At 40.0% G+C, this 20,102-nt stretch overlaps 2 protein-coding genes across 2 annotated transcripts; both read left to right on the top strand.

Annotated features, from left to right (window-relative positions):
- Window positions 1–1,015: 1,015 nt before the first annotated feature.
- Window positions 1,016–1,657, top strand: LOC145822152 (uncharacterized). The gene has a single exon (XM_082918755.1). It carries the CDS (start codon window positions 1,016–1,018, stop codon window positions 1,655–1,657), a length of 642 nt encoding a protein of 213 aa, XP_082774881.1.
- Window positions 1,658–11,869: 10,212 nt separating this feature from the next.
- Window positions 11,870–14,017, top strand: LOC114291786 (elongation factor). The gene is made up of 3 exons (XM_028235656.2): window positions 11,870–12,146; window positions 12,348–12,506; window positions 13,607–14,017. Exons 1-3 carry the CDS (start codon window positions 11,876–11,878, stop codon window positions 13,780–13,782), a joined length of 606 nt encoding a protein of 201 aa, XP_028091457.1. The 5' UTR covers window positions 11,870–11,875; the 3' UTR covers window positions 13,783–14,017.
- Window positions 14,018–20,102: the final 6,085 nt, after the last annotated feature.

Raw genomic sequence — 20,102 nt, 5'->3', positions numbered from 1 at the left:
ACTCTGGTTTAGTCAACTGCCAACAGATTCTGTCTCCACTTTCCAGCATCTCAGTGACTCATTTCTCAGCCATTTCATTAGAGCCCAGCGCCAGCGGCGTCCGGCAACCCAGCTCCTCAAAATCCGTTAGACTGAGGGGGAGTCACTGCGCAGCTTTGTCACCCGCTTCAACACCGAAGCCCTGCATGTCGCAGAAAACGATGACAAGGTTATCCTCACGGCATTCATTGCCGGCCTACGTTCATCTGATTTCCTTTTCTCTCTCTAAAAAAACCCCCCGACCTCCATGGCAACCCTTCTTTCCAAAACCCAAAAATACATGAACGCAGAAGATTTCCTAGCCACTCCCCAAGACCCTACAGCCAAAACCCCGACCCCTAGAGAGAAGAGAAAGGACTCAGAAATCAGAAACACCCAATACAATAACCAAACACCTCAACATATCGACCGACCCCCCAGAGCCGACCGGTCAGCACTAGCCCGACCGCCCGGCCGATTCGAACGATACACACCCCTTAATTCCCCTATGGAACAAGTTCTCAGTCAGATCCAACGAGACTACCCCATGAAATGGCCCCAACCATCACGGTCTCTTTCCAATCGGCAAGACCAGTCCAAATATTGCCGTTTTCACCAGGACCACGGTCATAATACTGAGGAGTGTGTTAACCTCAAAGATCAAGTCGAGGGCTTGATACGTCAGGGACGTCTCAGTCGGTTCACGGACACCCACCCTGAGCAAAGGCAAAGGACCGAACCCATCAGAAACAACTGCCGGCGCATTCCTCCCCGACAACCAGCACAACCTAACCCTAGCCATGATCGCCCTCCACAGCAACCCCGAGCACAAGGTAACCCCACCCCCCCTATCGGAGAAACCAGAGTCATAGCCAGCGGGCTTGCTTGTGGAGGTCCATCCCGCTCGGCTCAGCGGGCAGAACTCAGAAAGATAAGACATGGCTCAGACAAAGAAGTTGCCACATTAGACCGCCCTCTCAAACAGCCCAAGCAGTGGATGGAGTCCATTACCTATACGGAAGCCGACTGCACAGGCATTCGTTACCCTCATGACGACCTCTTCGTCATTTCTGCCCTCATCTTTAATTACAAAGTAAGACGGGTCCTTGTCGACAATGGTAGTTCTTCAGACATCATCTTCCTAAATACCTTTCGCCAGCTCAAGATAGGGGAAGAAAGTCTATCTCCTCTCCAAACCCTGTTGGTCGGTTTCATTGGAGATTGGGTTACCTCCATCGGCTCCATCAATCTTCTCATCACCATCGGAGAATACCCATGGCAGACCACCAAGTTGCTTACTTTCTCGGTCGTCGACTGTCCCTCCGCCTACAACATCATCCTCGGCCGCACCGCCCTAAATGCCTTCCAAGCTATTACATCCACTTTCCATCTTGCCGTCAAGTTCCCTACCGATCTTGGGGTCGGCACGGTCAGGGGAGAGCAGACTGTGGCCAGGGAATGTTATGTTGCCTCACTTAAAGAGGTCAAGCTTAAGGAGGCCATGATCATTGAAAGACTCGACGTCAGAGACGAGGACGAGCTAGTTAGGGGGGAACCAGTGGAAGATCTTGTCGAGGTCCTCATCGATCCCACTAACCCGGCAAAAACTGCCAGGATCGGCAGCCAACTATTCTCCTAGGCCAAGGCCGACCTCACTGCCCTCCTGATTGAGCACAACGACATATTTGCCTGGACCCACTCCGACATGCCAGGTATTGACTCCTCCTTCATCACCCACCGTCTCAACATTGAGCCCCATTCCCGACCCATTCGCCAGAAGCAGCGCATCTTTCACCCAGAGTGCAATAACCTTATTGCTTCTGAAGTAAATAAGCTCCTTGAGGCACAGTTCATCACAAATGTGGACTACCCCAGATGGTTGTCGAATGTGGTTTTGGTTCGTAAAAACAATGGTAAATGACAGCTCTGTGTCGACTACTTCGACCTCAACCAAGCTTGCCCCAAAGACAACTATCCTCTTCTTCGCATAGATCTGCTGGTTGACGCCACGGCCGGCCATCAAATGCTCAGTTTCATGGATGCCTTCTCTGGATACAACCAAATTCTGATGCACCCGTCTGACAAGGAACACACCTCCTTCATCACCGACCAAGGCACCTACCATTATCGTGTGATGCCATTTGGGTTGAAAAATGCTGGAGCCACTTACCAACGGTTGGTCAATGTCGTCTTTCATTACCAGATAGGCCGAAACATGGAAGTTTATGTTGACGACATGCTAGTCAAGAGCAAGCTCTCCACTGATCATTTGGCCGACCTGCGAGAAACCTTTACCACCCTACGAAAGCATCAAATGAAGCTCAATCCGGAGAAATGCGGCTTCGGCGTAGCATCTGGAAAGTTCTTGGGTTTCATGGTCAGTCAGCGGGGCATCGAAGCTAACCCCAAAAAGATCAAGGCCTTAATTGAAATGCAGTCACCCAGAACGGTTAAGGAGGTTCAGAGGCTTACTGGCCGAGGTGCCGTCCTCAACCGCTTCATTTCCCGCGCAACGGACAAGTGCCTCCCCTTCGTCAAAGTTCTTCGGCAAACTTTTGAGTGGACGGCAGAGTCCGAAGAGGAATTTCAACAGTTGAAACAGTGCATGGCCAACCCCCCTACTTTCTCAAGCAATCATGGGCAAACCCCTCTTCCTCTATTTAGCCGTCTCAAACACCGCAGTCAGTGTAGCACTCATCAGGGAAGACAACTCTGTCCAACGACCAGTCTACTACATCAGTCGGGCTCTCAGAGGCGCGGAACAAAATTACCCATTGTTAGAAAAAATGTCCTTGACTTTGGTCACCGCCTCCAGACGACTCCGTCCTTACTTCCAAGCCCATTCCATAGTGGTCCTCACTGACCAACCATTGAAGAAGATAATGCAACAACCAAAGCTTTCCGACAGACTTATGCAATGGTCGGTGATCATCTCACAAAGAAGGCAGTGGGGCTGGTTTCATCCTCACCGTCCCTGAGGGTGGTTATTTCAAATGTGCTCTCTGCTTCTTGTTCAACGCAAGCAATAATGAGGCTGAATATGAAGCATTGATCGTAGGTTTTCGCCTCGCCAGAGACATTGGTGTCAGCCACATCTAAGTGTTCAACGATTCCCAGCTCATTGTTGGACAAATCACGAGGGAATTCGATGCCAAGAAAGACGCAATGCGGGCTTATAGGGATATCGCACTCCCTCTTGCTCACCTCTTCAATAATTTTCACATTAAACACATCCCTCGGACGGAAAACTCCAAAGCAGATGAAATGGCTCAGTTAGCTTCGGCAGACCAGTCAGACCTCAGCCACGGTGTCCGCCTCGAGTACCTGGCCCACCCTGCCATTTCCCCAACTCAGCAGCAAGTCTGCTTCCTCCAAAATGAACCTATTCCATGGGCGGCCGACATCTTTCTATTTCTGACAACAGGAGAATTTCCAGCCGACAAACAGCAGGCCGCCAAAGTCAAGGCCCGGTCATCCAACTACATTCTTATCAGCGGTCTCTTGTACAAACGCGGTTTTTCACGCTCATACCTGCGATGCCTCAATCTTGCTTAAGCAACTTACGTGATAAGGGAAGTCCATGAGAGTATCTGTGGTAATCATTTGGGTGCCCGGGCCCTAGCCCACAAAATACATCGCATTGGTTATTTTTGGCCTACTCTCAATCAAGATGCGACAGAATTCGTGCTCAAATGTGATAAGTGCCAGTGTTTTGCCAACATCCCCTATGCTCCTCCTACAGAATTGATCACAGTTTGCAGTCCCTACCCATTCGCCAAATGGGGGATCGACCTAATTGGCCCATTGCCCATTGGCCGAGGCCAAACCAAATTCGCCATTGTCGTTATTGATTACTTCACTAAATGGGTGGAGGCAGAACCCCTTGCCACAATTACCGAGCGGAACACAACCAAATTCATCTGGCAGTCGATCGTATGCAGATTTGGCACCCCTCAAGCCATCGTCTCTGACAACGGCAAACAATTCGACAATGCCAAGTTTAGGAAATTCTGTGCAGAACTTCAAACCCAGCCATGTTTCTCTTCCCCAGGTCATCTCCAAGCCAATGACCAAGTTGAGGTTACCAACCGTTCTTTTCTCAAGATCATCAAAACTAAACTGGAAGCCGCTACGGGACTCTAGGCTGAGGAATTACCGAATGTACTCTGGGTCTACCGCACTACCGCTCGAATCCCCACTGGGGAGACTTCCTTTCGCTTAACATACGGCACTGAGGCGGTCATCCCAGTGGAAATCGGTCTGCCTACCCTAATAATTCTACATCCAAATGCAGAACTGATTGAGGAGCTGCGTCGGGCAGACCTAGACCTAATTGAAGAGCTCTGAGAAACCACTGCTGTCAGACGGGCCTCATACCAATAGAAAATGAGAACACATTCCAACTGTAAAGTTTGACCGAGGCAATTCGCCGTGGGGGACCTTGTTTTGTGCGAAGTAACCTTTGCCACCAAAAATCCAACTGAGGGCAAATTGGCAGCTAAGTGGGAAGGACCTTACGTTGTCAAAGCCAGACCTTGTCCGGGCACTTACCGACTTCATGACATGGAAGGCCGAGACCTGCCTCATCCGTGGAATGCCGAACACTTGAAGCGTTATTTTCAATAAATCCCTATTTTTGTATTGATCAGTTATTGTATTTTCTTTTTTGACAATCTACACCCTTGAATGTTCTTCTTCTTCTCTCACATGCTATAAATTTCTGATCAAATGGGCTACATTTTACACGATAACAATCTTATATCTCAATTGTCTGTGTGGTACCTCAATAACGTTTTGATTGCAGCACTCATTTACAAGCTTCAGCCAGACTGAGCATGAAGAGCTCAGCCAGACTGAGTCACTTAAAGCCTCAGCCAGACTGAGCATGAAGAGCTCAGCCAGACTGAGTCACTTAAAGCCTCAGCCAGACTGAGCATGAAGAGCTTAGCCAGACTGAGTCACTTAAAACCTCAGCCAGACTAAGCACGACAAGCCTTAGCCAGATTGAGCATGAAGAGCTCAGCCAGACTGAGTCTCTTAAAGCCTCAGTCACACTGAGCATGAAGCGCTCAGCTAGACTGAGTTACTTGAAGAGACAACCCGACCGAGTTAATCATGGCTCAACCCGAAATGAGCACGAATGAAGCGCTCGGCCAAGGCCATTCTTGCAACTTCATGATTGTGGCATAGTTGTCATACTTAGTCAAATTCTAGTTTAACGTTTTCCAAGTCAGAATGGCTCCTTGCCGGGTCGTGATTCATAACTTCACGTTTTTAACATTCTTACATTTTAAACTTCACTCTGTATTGAGGTTTTCTTATATTTTAAACTTCACTCTGCATTGAAGTTTACTACATTTTAAACTTCATTCTGCGTTGAGGTTTTCTTACATTTTAAACTTCACAATAATTTATACACAAGCCCTGTGTAAGTCATCACTTTCATTCTTTGCAGATCTTTAAACAATACAGACAATAGCATAAAAACACAAACACAACTCATAATTTTATTCATTCACAAACTTATACATAAGTTTATTACAGAAATTCCAAAAAAAAAAAAAAACACAACAAAACAACCAAAATTCTGAGTATAAATTTTGTTCACACCAATCATTCCTCTTCACTTGAGATGAGGTCTTTTTCTTCAACACCCTCATCTAAGGGGGTCTGGGCCACGTCGTCTTCATCAATCTTTACATTGCTGAAGTCCAAGTCTGGGAACAGCTCTTCTGCTTTGCGTTTAAACATCTTCCAGCCGCTGTCCCAGAACTCAGCCATCTCGTGTTTATAGAAATCCGACCGTTGGAAGCTCTGAATCACTTCTTCTTCACTCCTACTCCCAACGGTCACCCCCGATAGGCCAGCCCCCTCAGACCCTTTTATCGCCAAGTTGTTGGCGATCGCGGCATTGACAGCCATCTGAAAGTCAGCAGACCCTTTGAACTGCTCTACTGCTGCGACGCATAAGTCGGGGTATGCTGCCCTTTCAGAGGCTGCCTTAATCCTTTCTTCCTCCAACTCCTTCTCCAACCCCGCCTTCTCTGCCGCTGCTCTGGCGCGCTCGTCTGCCAGATCCTTCTCCAACCCCGCGATCTTCAGATCTGCTTCTTCCTTTTCTTTGATCGATTGGGCGCGCAGATCCTCGTTACAAGTCATCGCCTCATCCCACCGTTCGTTGGCGACGGTGCAGGCTTTCTGGGCCTCTTCCAACTTCTTCTGCTAGCCAACAGCTGGAACTCGAGCGACACCACCTTGCGGCGTTCGTTTTCCAGCTCCGACTTGGCCACGAGCAGCTCAGTATGGGAACGATCGGCAACATTACCCTGGACCACCGCCAACACCTCCATCTTCTTGGCCTTCAGAGCCTCTTCCAACCCCTTAGCACACGCACTTCGCGCGGCCTTACGCCACCTTGCAGTCTCTCCCCTTAAGCTTTCAAGTTGAGCCTCCACCCCCTCTAATTTCGCCTTCAGTGGCCTCACTTCGCCTCTTGCAGCCGCCGCCATGTTCAAAAGGGCCCCTACTAGGGCGGTCGCCTCCATTTGGGTAGAACACAACCCCCTTAGCAGCTCAGCCTCAGTGAAACTGGCCATCAAGCGCACGGCTGCATCCTCCACTACTCCTAAGAGGCGATCTGCAGCAATTCTGGCCTCTATTCCTTCTCCTCCCAGCCGCCCAAACACTGCAGGGGCATGGTAAAAAGCGGTCTTCAGCCTGGCCCTCATTTCTTCTCCTTGGGGTGAAAGACCCCCCTTGGGCTGCTGTTTCATCCCTCCAAGGGGCCAGTCTCTCCACCCTCCATTTGTCTTTCAGGGACAGTCGCACAACCTTCCCCCCCTTCGCCCCCTCCTCCCGCCCCACATCAGAGGTCTCTTCTGGCACCACCCCCTTTGTTCTCTTCAGGGCTAGTCCCTTCTCCCTCTCCCTTACCCTTCTCTTCTTCTTCGCCACAGCCTCCACTTACTTGTTGGCCCTTTTCTTCAAAGGATCAATTGGGGGCAGTCGTGGCTCAAATTCACCCAAGTCCTTTTCCCCTAGTAGTTTGGGGCGCGGGCGGATCCTCTCCCTCGCGATCGGCTTCAGCGACCGGTTTGCCTGTGACTCTTTGAATTTATTGGCCTTGGCGAGAATGGTCTTATCCTTCGCCTTTTGCGCCTTCCTTCTTGCCTCTAATTCCGCCGGTTCCAGGTCTCCACCGGTTGGCTAAGGGCCCAACCTTGTGGCAAACAAGGCTGACGGCTGAATGAGCTCGTCCCATTTGGCGCCCTCCTTCACCCTCCATGCCTTCACCTTCTTTACCCTCTCCTCAGCTGCTGCCCCCAGCTTTGGCTCCACAGACTTGGTGGGAACTCTCCACACTGTGCGCACTCCAACTCCTCCGTTTGCGGACACGTAGAACCACTGCGGCCTCCACTCCTTTATTGATGACGGCAACCCGCCCCCGCCAAAACTGTCTCTTCAACACCTTATATTGACCTATCGTTTCATTTCTTGCTCAACGCCTAGCCTTCCCCATCATGGGATTCCGCCACGTGTACCCCCACGATCCACTACCCATTTTCCCTACCCTGTCTTTTCCACTTCAAATCACCACGTGCCCTGCCACCCCTCGAGCCCTGTGCACTGCCACTTGGTCACCCTTCGCGGTCGGCCTTCCTCATGGCCGGTCCCTCTACTCGGTCACCCTTCGCGGTCGGCCCTTTTCATGGTCGGCCCCTTCACTCGGCCACCCTTTGTGGTTAGCCCTCCTTATGGTCGGTCCCTCCACTCGGCCACCCTTCGCGGTCGGCCCTCTTCATGGTCGGTCCCTCCACTCGACCACCCTTCGCAGTCGGCCTTCCTTATAGTTGGTCACCCTTCTCGGTCAGCCTTCACCCTGCCGGTCTCTCACAATCCTCATTTTCTTCATTATTTCCTTCGTTGGACTAAAGCTGCACTTGGGAATAGGGGACTACTGACATGGGTAAGCCCGTAATGATTATAGTCCACTATTTAGGGCCCAGTACATAACTCAAATACTAAAACCCAGCATTGCTGAAGCCCCACGTAGCAATAAGAACCAATGACATCAAGACACATGGCAAGAGAAGGGCAAGCCACATAAGCAGACAAAGATCTGCAAAATTATTGCCACTGCACATCGCCATTAATAAAGCTCCTTACAGCATATGCGATAACCCTTCTCCGTCGGGACAGAACGCCTTCACTATGAACAAGGTAAGCTAGAGCATAGGCTTTCGGCTAAGGTGACAGGTTGGAAGGGACAACAAAGTGATTACTAGAGGATATAAGCAGACGTGGAAGACAAGAAAAAGGTTAAGCTTTCTAACTCCAATCTATCTCTACATTCCACCTTTCTCTCTCTAACTTGCTCGTCGGAGAGTTCGCTAGGGGATTCCCCATTCCCCGTTGAACTTTTGTGCAGGTTCCTCTGTGGGCTTGGTCACTCGGACACCGGTTTGGGAAGCGTGGATCAGTCCGACCCGTTCCGTCTAGAACCCGGTGAATCATCAAAATGATTATTTTTTTACACTCCATTTAATATGTGTTTGTATTCATGTTTTTTGAATACAATCGCATGGTGATTGTATTTTTAGTCTATGTTTTTTGAAAAAAAATAGATTGTATTTATTAGATTCACATAAAGTAGTCACTGTATTTTTTTTAAAAAAAAAGATTGTGCTTTTTAACTATCAATTAACTTAATTTGTATGTTTTTTTAAATTTTTTTTTATTTTTTAATTACCAATTGACTTTATTGTTTTTCAATACGGTGATTGTATTTTTACACTCTATTTGATTGATGATGATTGGATAGTATTTTGTGATTGTGATTTGACTTAATTTATTTTTTAATACGGTGATTGTATTTTTAATCTATGTTTTTGGAAAAAAAAGATTGTATTCATTAGGCTGACATAAACTACGCACAGTGATTTTATTTTTTTAAATGATTATGTTTTTTTACACGCCATTTAATATGTGTTTTTTGAAAGAAAAAAATTGATTGTATTCATGTTTTTTTTTTTAATACAATCACATGATGATTGTATTTTTAGTCTATGCTTTTTTTTAAAAAAAAATTAGATTGCATTTATTAGATTCACATAAAGTAGTCACTATATATATATTTTTTAATTTAAAAAAAGGTTGTGCTTTTTAACTATCAATTAACTTAATTTGTATGCTTTTTTTTAAATAATTTTATTTTTTAATTACCAATTGACTTCATTATTTTTCAATATGGTGATTTGTATTTTTACACTCTATTTGATTGATGATGATTAGATAGTATTTTGTGATTGTGATTTGAATTAATTTATTTTTCAACACAGTGATTGTATTTGTAATCTATGTTTGTTGAAAAAAAAAAATAGATTGTATTAATTATGCTCACATAAATTACGCACTATTGATGATGATGATTACATTATATTTTTTAACTCACTGTATTTTTTTAAAAAAAAATGATTGTGCTTATTAACTATTAATTAGCTTAATTTTTGATTGGGTTTTTAACTCACTATACTTTTTGAAAAAAAAATAATTGTATTTTTTAATTTTCAATTGATTTCATTGCTGTTTTTTTAATTAGCTTAATTTGTGATTGTGTTTTTTTACACTCTATTTTGATCACACAATGATTTTATTTTTTATAATGATTGCGATTTTCTATACTTCCTTTAATCTGTGTTTTTTAAAGAAAAAAAAGATTATATTCATATTTTTTTTAAAAAAATTAAATTATATTTATTAAGTTCACATAAATATTTTTTAAAATATAATTCCGTACAACACAGATGATATATTAGTTTACATATGCTAGCATAGTGACATTAATTGGTCTTAAAATAAAAATAAATTCTCACAACAAAACCAAACAGCCTAGAATCCGTCGGGAAATTTTACTGCACGCGCCAGGTATCTGGTAGTCTCATGCGTCTCCTAACTCAATGGCCACTGGCTTTCCAGTCTGAGTCTGTCGGAACAAAAAAAAAAAAAGGACGAACGTTGGGCCCACAAGAATAATATCTCCACATGGAGACCTTAAAGGAGATAACAAACGGCCACTGCTCACGTGGGCTCTAACGAGAGAGAGTGAGAGACTACGTCCAAAAGAAAAATTATTCACTCAGTTTATTTTTAGTTTTCAAAATTTATTTTTAAAATTTTTTTACTTTTTACTTTTTTTTTTACTCAATTTTTTTAATATTTTAAATATATATTTTTTAATTTTTAAATATACCTAAAATAAATATACTTAAAAAACATAATATTTGTGAATTTTTAAATATTAAAATATAAAAAAATACAAAAATTCAATATATATATATATTTTTATATTTTTGCGTATTTATTAATTTTTTAAAATATTTTTTCATAAATAATTTACTATTTAGATATATCTAATTAAGATACATTTAAAAAAGTATAAAAAATTACTTAAAATTTAAAAAATATTCACTAAATAAAAAAAAATACGAAAAATAAAAAATTCAATTTTCAAAAAACTGAAATCAAACACACTAATTCATTGCTCAAGGCAAATTTAAGGCCTCGTTTGGGGAGTAACTATTTTAGTCAAAAAGTCAAAAAATCTTTATAAGTTATCACATTACTCTCTCTATTTTTTGTATATATTTTCGTAAAAAGTAAAAAAATTACTAAAATAGTTTGTTCCAAACGAGACCTAAGTGTGCCCCTAACTTAAATATTGTTGGTTGAAATAGTGGGTCCTATTATTTATTTGTCTTTTTTGGAGTCCAAATATAATGGTGTGGAGCAATACTATGAAATTTATTATAAATTAATAATTATATATATAAAAAATATTATGTAAAATCAGTTTGTGTTATATATATAAAAAAATATTATGTAAATTAATGTTACATATTATGCAAATATTTAATAATTGGTTAAAATATGTTTCAATTCTTCAATTTGCTCAAAATCGTTCAAATCGCAATTTACTAATTTGTCAATTTATTAATTTGTCATTTAATTTATAATTTTACTCTCAAATCGTCTGAACTATACCATGCACACCCTTACTCAAGGGGCAATGAATAATTTCTCCCAAATCAAAATTTAGAGATTATTGATTGATCTTGGCCACCGTCACTTGATGTTTAACATTATTGTAATTTATAACAAGAGTGAAGCTTATAAATTTATGTTACAATAATGCTGTAGATCCTTAAAAAACATATTCTTATAAACTCCATTTACCTGTGATTGATCCCAAAAAAAAAAAAAAAAAAAAAAAAAAAAAAAATTCATGATTAAATCACATCATTTTAAAGGTCATAAAAATTCCTAACTTTAGTGATCTCAAACAATTTGGCCTTGTTTGGTTTGACTTTAGAAGATAAATTTCAAAAAATATTTTAGAGAGAGAGTTTAGAAGTTTTTGTAATTTGTTTGATTGTATATTTTGAAAATAGTTTTGAAGTTTGAGAGTTTAGGATGATTTGATATTTTGTTGTAATTGAGTAGATGTATGCGAAAGAAAAAATAATTGAAAAGAAGAGAGGAAAGAGAAAAATTAATTGATTGATGTGTAGGAAAGAGAAAGTAATTTTAATTTTTTTTAAAAAAAAATTACAAACCAAACAAAATTTCTAAAATTTTTTCCAAAATCTTTTTTCCAAAAGCGAAACCAAATCAGGCCTTTATATATTATATAATTGAGGAACAATGTTAGAGGGCCACAATTTTTGTGGCCATAATGGCTCAAAACTGTCAAAACGACGTCGCTTTGAATATAAAACATGCCAAAACGATATCGTTTTGATAATTTTAAACCATTATAACCATAAAAATTGTGACTCCCAAACATTTTCCATTGAAAAATATGAGTAACATGGCCATATCTCCTGTACTAACTAATAATTTTCCATTAAAACTTCACACGGAGCGTTGGATTCGGACACGGTTCCCTCCCTTTCACCCGACACGTGGCGTCTTACGCAGCGGCAATTGCGTCATCACAGCGACGTCGTCTAACCATCCCCTCATTCTTTATTCCCCCAAGGGCGGCCACCATCGATCAATTCAGTGTTTGAAGCAACCCTCCCTCCTCCCCCCTCCTGGTGGAGGAGCTTTTAGAGAGAAGAAATCTTCAGGTCCATATCTCTCTCTCTCTCATCTTATTGCAATGTAAAACAATTTACTCTTTTTTAATTGTGCAGATTCAATGATCATTGCAGTGTTTTTTAATTTGATTATTTTAAATCGATTTGGATTATATTATTATAATGTAGGTGAATTATTGGTAGTTGTTCAGGTAATCTTGTTCTGATTTCATTTGTTTGTCGCGGGATCAGAGGCGGGCTCTGAATCCGAAGTCATCGGATATATTCCGCGTGTGGTGTTGGTAGTGGTGGAGGTTGGTGGTTTTGCGATGGAGTGGTGGCACAAGATGATGTTTCCTATCCAAAGACTTTGGATCGTTGTTGCCAAGCGTCTTGGGATTCGCAAAAGCGGTGAGGATTCTCAAAATTTTTTTTTTTTTGGAGCAACGAATTTTGATTTCTGATTATTATCACAGTAAGATCTTTAAATCTGCTGAATTGTTAGAGAAATCATTCTCAAATGGCATAATTTTACATTATCAAATAGGTTCTTCAGATTTGTATTTTGAAAACCGGCATGAAATGTGAAATAGAGTCACTCAATTTCAAAGGAGGCCCAATCATTCTTTATGTTTGGAAAAAGTGTGAATCTGAATCAATTCACTTGATCGCCTTCATGTGTCTGGATAAGGTATCTGGTCTGGAAAATTTTCCAATTGTGTATTGCTCATAATAACTTTTCATGTTATGAAGTTGTTGGTTCGTATATTTGTAAATTGTATATATATATTTTTTGTTAATTTGTATTTGGCTCTCAACCGACTAATTCAGGGACTAATCACACCGTCCACTATCGGGGTCCAATTAAAGCTGGGTAAAGTCTCGTATGAATTGGCTCCAAGAAATTGTTTGAAAACCTATATGTTGTGTTTGGTTGAGGAATATGGGGGGAGGAATTTGGAAAAGAAAAGGGAAAAAGTGAATAAAACTAAATGAAATTTAAGTATATTTTATTTATATTTTACCTACCTTTTCTATTTCTCTTTCCAAATCCCTCCTCAAATCTCCCAATCAAACATAACAATAAGGTTTTAAACCTGAGATCAAATTCCCCAACCAAACACAGTAATAAGGTTTTGAACCGGAGAATTTGGAGGGAACATACCCCAAGCTCCAAGCAATCCCTTGGGGCATATTGCCAGTCATTATTTCTTGTGTTGATCTTAATTATTATTAGGTAGATAGTAGTCATGACTAGTTGATTGGTTCAAAATTTATCTTCTTTGTTCATGGATAACTGATGAAAATCACTTTAATCAGTTTAATTACATAAAACATCATGTTCGAAAAAACATCATATACCCAAAAAACACACAAATAAATGTTGTTAGCCATATTGAGAAAGCAACCCCATTCCGACTATATACCACAAATAATTTCTTCTTTTCGTATTCCATCTAGCAAGTGTGTAAACTGAAATGGCTGTGGTAATTGCTTTTGAAAACATGTAGGGCTAGTCAAGCTTCGCCATGATGTGAGGACTTGCGAGTACGAGGATGTCCATGTGTTGTGGGACATGCTGAAGAGAAATGAAATTGAGTCCACTGGTTCCAAGACGAAAAAGAGACATTTCAAGCAAATCTGTGATTGGTCCAGGCGTGCTCCATATCTTTGTTGCAGCTTTTGATCATGTTTGATTTGTGTGGCCTCATAAGCTTAAAAACTACATTTGCTGTATGTAAAGTTATTGATATGGAATTTGGTTGATAAGAATAACCATAGAGGGGCTCCTTTATGAGGTCACTGCTTCTCCTATTGAACCCGCCATCTGTAAAACTCTTGATGTTTGTCTCGTGGATATGGTCGTTTACTGTGTCCTCTCCATGCTCTTTCTTGCAAAATGAAATGTTGTGTGTTATGTATGTTCTTTGTGTTGTCATTCTGGTTTGTTCATCATTTAATATATATGCATGTATTATATTTAGACTTCTAATGGAGTAATATCGTTGTAGCACTTGATTGTTATTTTGAGCTTTTGCTTTCTGTCTTGGTTTGGATTGTTTGAATGATATTGTTCAGATTGATTTTCATATGGTCATGATTTGCAATCAATTACTATGGATAAGCTGAAGAATACTTCTATGCGAGTGAAATTTTGGTTGAGTTTTAGAATTATAATTTGATAATAGAGTTGTATTTTGAGTTTGTGAGTTTTAAAATTATGATTTGAAAAGAGAGAATTTGTTTGGTTATGAGTTTTGAATTTTTGATGTGACACATGAAATGAGAAAAATTGTTTGGTTATGAGTTTTGAAAAGAGTTTCAAAACTTAATTTAAAAACTTAAATTTGGCCCGGCCCGGCCTCATGTTGGGTCTCGCGGACTCTCGCCAAAATTCGGGCCGGGCCGGGTTATGGGCCAAAAAATTAAGCCCAGGCCTAGACTTAAGCTCAGGGGTATTCGAGTCGATGGGCCGGGCCGAGCCTGGCCTTAGGCGTGCTTAACCATTTTTTTTTGTTTTCTTAAATTTTTTTTACTAAAATTTTATTATTTTTCATTAAAAAATACACTGGGCCTCGGGCGGGTTGGGCTTCAAAACGATGGCCCAGGCCTTAGGATTGCAAACGAATTGAACTGAGCCGAGATTTGCTAAGCTCGAGCTCGGCTCGTTTACTTTTCTAGCTTGTTTATTGAGCTCGAGCCTGGCTCGATAAGAAATTGAGCTCGAGCTCGGCTTGGCTCGATAAGAAATTGAGCTCGAGCTCGGCTTGGCTCGATAATTTTTTTTAATATTATTTATATATATTTATATATTATTTAATGTATAAATAATATATTTATTATATAATTTAAATAAAAGTAAACGAGTTGAGCTTAATGAGCCGAGCTTATGCGAGCTCGAGCTTGGCTTGTTCATGAACAGCTCGGTTTATTTGCAGCCCTACCTGGGCCCAAGTGGGCCTAAACAGGCCGGACCCATCTCGGGCCGCGGGCGGGCTTCACACACGGGTCGCGGGCTATTTTTACACCCCTATCAAACACACAATTCAAAATTCTATTGAAAATTCTATTCAAAACTAATAACCAAATTCGTTTTAACATTCAATTCATTTTTTTTTTGTCATTTTAGTCTTAAAAAAATAATTTTTATATTTAAAAAATATTGTAAGATACAAATAACGCAGCGAGTAAAGGGATTCAAATCATACCTCATGTGATAGAATCCAAAACGAAGAGTCTTGTAGGTAAATCACGTACTTCACAACCACGAATTAAGAATACTCAACAATGGAGTGATACCACAGTATGAGTATAACCCACTCTAGTCATAATGCAAAGGTTTGATCGTTATTCTAATAGGAGAGAGTTAGAAAGAGAGTATGAGAAAAATTAATTTGTTATATGATTTATCCCACATTCCATATATCGTATCTAATATAGGATGACCATCTAACTATCTATCCATATCTTTTGATAAGATGTGATAGATATAGATAGTGATAGTGGGTTATCCAAATAGGATCAACCTGAAAATTCAAATTCAAATTACACGGGTAATTTGAATGGGTCATGGTCATGCCACATGGGCACCCAAATCCGGATCCAATACCCGACCCAATTTTCAACATCTCCCACTCACACATGAGTTGGCATGACACTACCACATCTCTATCTTAATCTCCCTATATATTGAACAATCTCATATTAGCCAATGAACCGTGTGACTGCTGAGAATACCTGCATGTGGGAACTCTATATTAGAAACTTAAAATGAGCCAACATAGAGACATCAACCCCAAAAAGAATAGAAATAGTGTCTCATGTACCTAGACCCATCTAGTTATATTGGTTCAAAACATCTCTAATCCCTCAAAGAGCATGCTTGGCCCTCCTAAGTCCTGTATTATATTCACATTCAATAAGAATCCCATACAAAGTGATGTGAGTTGTCGACAGTGAATATAGAGCAGAGATGTAGAACTAGATGATTTTTCCTTCACCCTCATATCATTTAACTCAGAATTGACCATTTTTCCAGTAATGTCTCTTAAAGCTGAATCATACATGATCGTAGGCAACATACCAAAGTAGCTGAACATCAACTCCTCATCTTATGAGATAGTCAAAGGTCACAAAAGGTACAAAGTGAAGTCATTGGAAAAAAATGACTTTTAGGACTCACACGGTGAGGAAGCAAGGATCCATTCTCTCACTTCGCTAATGGGTCAATAAGCACATGCAGTACGAATGCATGCTATAGTGGAGTAACTTTTCCAAAGAGTGATGTTAAACTCACACACCATACAAATTTTAGTCTAGTTACTTTTAAGTGCGCAAGTCCCTTCCTAGCGTCTAACTCGAATTTTCTATTTGCTCGTCTCTCAGGCATCAAATGAAATCTCGCATCTGGCTATCCATAACAGGCCCATCATGGAAAAGTAGATACTCTCATATCTATGGTTGGTCTCTAACAAGACCTTATCTTGGCTCCAACCAAGGCAGCATAGCTTGTGGATAATTTTAGCCTCTCTCTTGGCTCCAAATTCAATAAGTCACTAGTCTCATCCTGGCTTACTACCTAGTGCTAAGGGCGATTACTCGTGTGATTAAGCCAATCTTTCCTCCTAACATCAAATTTATTTATTCTGTGTGTGCTAATTCACAAATCATGGCAAAAAATAGTAAACATAATTGTGTAATCAAAACAAATATGAATACTTATGGCATAAATATCCCCAAAAAATAAGAGTTCAATTGAATACACGTGTTTGATTGAGGGGATAAGGGGGGGAGACTATTTACTGTGCGGATTGTAATCCGGGAGAAGCATCCAATCGGCCGTTTGTTTTTTTTTTTAGTCCGCCGGAAATGGAGTCCGGCCGGACTCCTTATCCCCCATATGGGGGACTATTGTATCCTAGGAGGGGGGGTATGGGACAATTTTTGGGGGACTATCCACTGTTGGAATTAGGTGGTAAAATGACCATTTTGACACTCTACTATTTAATTATGTATTATATTTAATAAAATTTAATAAAATTTAAATGTCTCAATTTAAAAATAAAAAAATTTTATTTAACTTTTTATTGATGTTTTATTTATTTAATTTTTTTAAAATAATTTTTTATAGATATTTTATTGATGTTTTATTTTAAAATTTTGTTTATATTTTATTTAATTTCATTATTTAAATTTAATAGATGTTTTATTTAATTTCATTATTTAATTATTATTATTTTTAAAAACAAATTTATTTAAAATTTTAATTAAAAAAATAACATATATTTTTATTGATATTTTATTTAATTTATTTATTTAATTTAAAAAAATAAATTTATTTAATTGTGTAAAAAATAAAATAAAATAAAATTTTATTTAATCTAGCTAAAAATAATTAAAATATTAAAGATATGTTTAATATTGCTATTACATAGTAAACAATTGAAAAAGGGTAAAATAGTCTTTTGCTCATTTATCCTATCCAGTCCGTCCAACCAAACGTTGGATTCACTAAAAATATTCATTTCCAGACATCTAATCCCATGAAAAAAACAAATAAAGGATACATATTCAATTCAACCAAGTAGTTCAGGGGATTCACAGTCCTAGGACTCAAGTCCGATGGATTCTAATCCCCCTTTATCCAGTCCATCAAATCAAACACACCCATATATCACCACCTACGTAACATCTCTGGCAATGGACAGGGGTCCACAACCATGTGACTCGTAGGGATGTGCTCCAGGATCACTTCCTTTTACGTCACAATGTCTCTGATAAAGTTGAACCTCACATCAACGTGTTTGGTTTTCTCATGGTACTTAGGATCCTTAGCGTAAGCGAGTGCAGCTATGCTGTCACAATGGATAGTCACAGGGTTTGAAGTGTGTGTGACAATATCCAAATGCTGAAGGAATCTCCTCAACTAAACAGCTTCCTAAACGGTAGATGGACAAGCTACAAACTCAGCCTCCATAGTCGATAAGGCGATACAGGATTGCTTCTTACTGCTTTAAGAAACAGCACTATCACTAAGCATAAAAGCATATCATGAAGTGGACTTACGCTCATCTAAGTCTCCTCCTCAGTCAGCATCACAATAGCTAACTAGATGTAGATCTGAACTTTGGTAGCAAAATGTGTAATCTGCAGCCCCTCTAAGATATCTTAATATCCTTTTAACTGTTTTCCAATGAGTTGGTCTTGGGTTGGATTGGTAATGACTCACCAATCCGACTGCATAACAAATGTCAGGACGTGTACACATTATAGCATATATCAAGCTTCCAACAGCATTCGCGTAGGGTACACGGGCCATCTTTTCAATCTCTTCTGGAATCTTAGGACCCATATCATGGCTTAGGCTCTCACCTCTTACAACAGGAGTGTCAATGGGTTTGCAGCTCTGCATCTAAAATCGTTGTAGGATAGTCTTAATGTAAGTCTCTTGAGACAAACTGAGAAGTCCCCTAGAGCGATCCCTAAGGATCTTAACACCGAGCACATAGCTTGCTTTTCCCATGTCTTTCATCTCAAATGTAGAGAATAACCACTTTTTAGTGGTGACAATCATTTCTTTGTGATTTCTAGCCAATAATATGCACTACAAAATGTTGTCGCAAATACTCAAAATGCCGTCTTAAAAGGTTTTTTACGACGGTAGATGACTTTTAGCGACGACAAGTGAGGGGTTGCAACAAAGGGGATTGCAAAAAGGTTTTAGCGACGGCACGTTGCCGTCGTCTTTTTTTTGCAACGGCAAAGTTGCCTTTTTGAGACGGAATTTTGCCGTCGCCATTAATATGAAAAAATCTGAAATTTTTTGAGACGGCACTATGTTGCCGTCGCTAAAGGTGTTATTTGCGACGACAAAAATGCCGTCACTAAAGAATTTTTATTGCGACGGGATATCTGCCGTCGCTAAAAAAATATTTGAGACAACACGATATGCCGTCTCTAAAAGATTATTTGTGACGGCAAAGAGTACTGTCGCAAAAGACTTTTGTCTTAACTCTGACAATATCATTTGCGACGGCAATGTGGTGTCGTCTCAAAAAAAAAAAAAAAACCTGCAATAGCAAATTAAAAATATGAAAATTACCTGTATTAAATGAAAAATAATTGAAAAAAAAATCAATAATTACATAATAATATAAAAAATTCAGTATAAAAATAACAATTCATCCATAATAAAAATATTCTTGCATTCATTCATTACAACACATTAGCAAAATTATCCCACTGCATAATATTGCATAATACATATACAATGTTTAAATACATAATGTTGTTCACAATTCAAAATAGCGTAAATCAAAAACAAAAGTTTCCCTCATGATTCTTCCGTGGGTAACAAAAATAAAAGTAAATCGCAATCTTCACACGCCTGTATTTCACAAGAAGCAAATTGCTATACGGGAAATATTTGAAAACAAAAAATAAAAATAATTAACGACAATATAATTATGTGTTAATATTTTAATTACAAAAAAAAAATTAACTACTATATAATTACAAAGATAATTAAGTAAATAATTTTGGCTACATGGAAATCCGACTCTAACTCCCAAACCGAGAACCCGATTGGACTTCCGTCTTCTCCCACAAGTCTCTCGTGCCTAGGTGGTCGTGTGTGCCAAGTTTCGTGCTAAATCGATGTCGTTTGGTGATTTTGGGGCGTCAACACCTCCAATTCAAATTTCTTAATGAACTAGTTTACCTAGATCGAAATCCAGCTCTAACTCCCAAACCGGGAACACGATTGGAGTCCCGTCTTCTCCTACAAGTCTCTCGTGCCTAGGCGGTCGTGTGTGCCAAGTTTCGTGCTAAACCGACGCCGTTTGGAGATTTGGGGCATCAACACCTCCAATTCAAATTTCTTAATAAACTAGTTTGCCTAGACCGAAATCCGGCTCTAACTCCCAAACCGGGAACTCGATTGGAGTCTCATCTTCTCCCACAAGTCTCTCGTGCCTAGGCGGTCATGTGTGCCAAGTTTCGTGTTAA

The sequence above is a fragment of the Camellia sinensis genome, chromosome 3, assembly GCF_055761805.1.
Source record: "Camellia sinensis isolate YWXY chromosome 3, ASM5576180v1, whole genome shotgun sequence".
Classification (NCBI taxonomy): Eukaryota; Viridiplantae; Streptophyta; class Magnoliopsida; order Ericales; family Theaceae; genus Camellia; species Camellia sinensis.
This window is presented reverse-complemented; position numbering and strand designations above follow the sequence as displayed.

Coding starts and splice junctions, on each gene's coding strand:
- LOC145822152 (XM_082918755.1), top strand. CDS start 1,016: ATGGAGTCCATTACCTATACGGAAGCCGACTGCACAGGCATTCGTTAC.
- LOC114291786 (XM_028235656.2), top strand. CDS start 11,876: ATGAGTAACATGGCCATATCTCCTGTACTAACTAATAATTTTCCATTA. Junction 12,147..12,347: donor TAGAGAGAAGAAATCTTCAG/GTCCATATCTCT, acceptor TCGCGGGATCAG/AGGCGGGCTCTGAATCCGAA. Junction 12,507..13,606: donor TCTTGGGATTCGCAAAAGCG/GTGAGGATTCTC, acceptor GAAAACATGTAG/GGCTAGTCAAGCTTCGCCAT.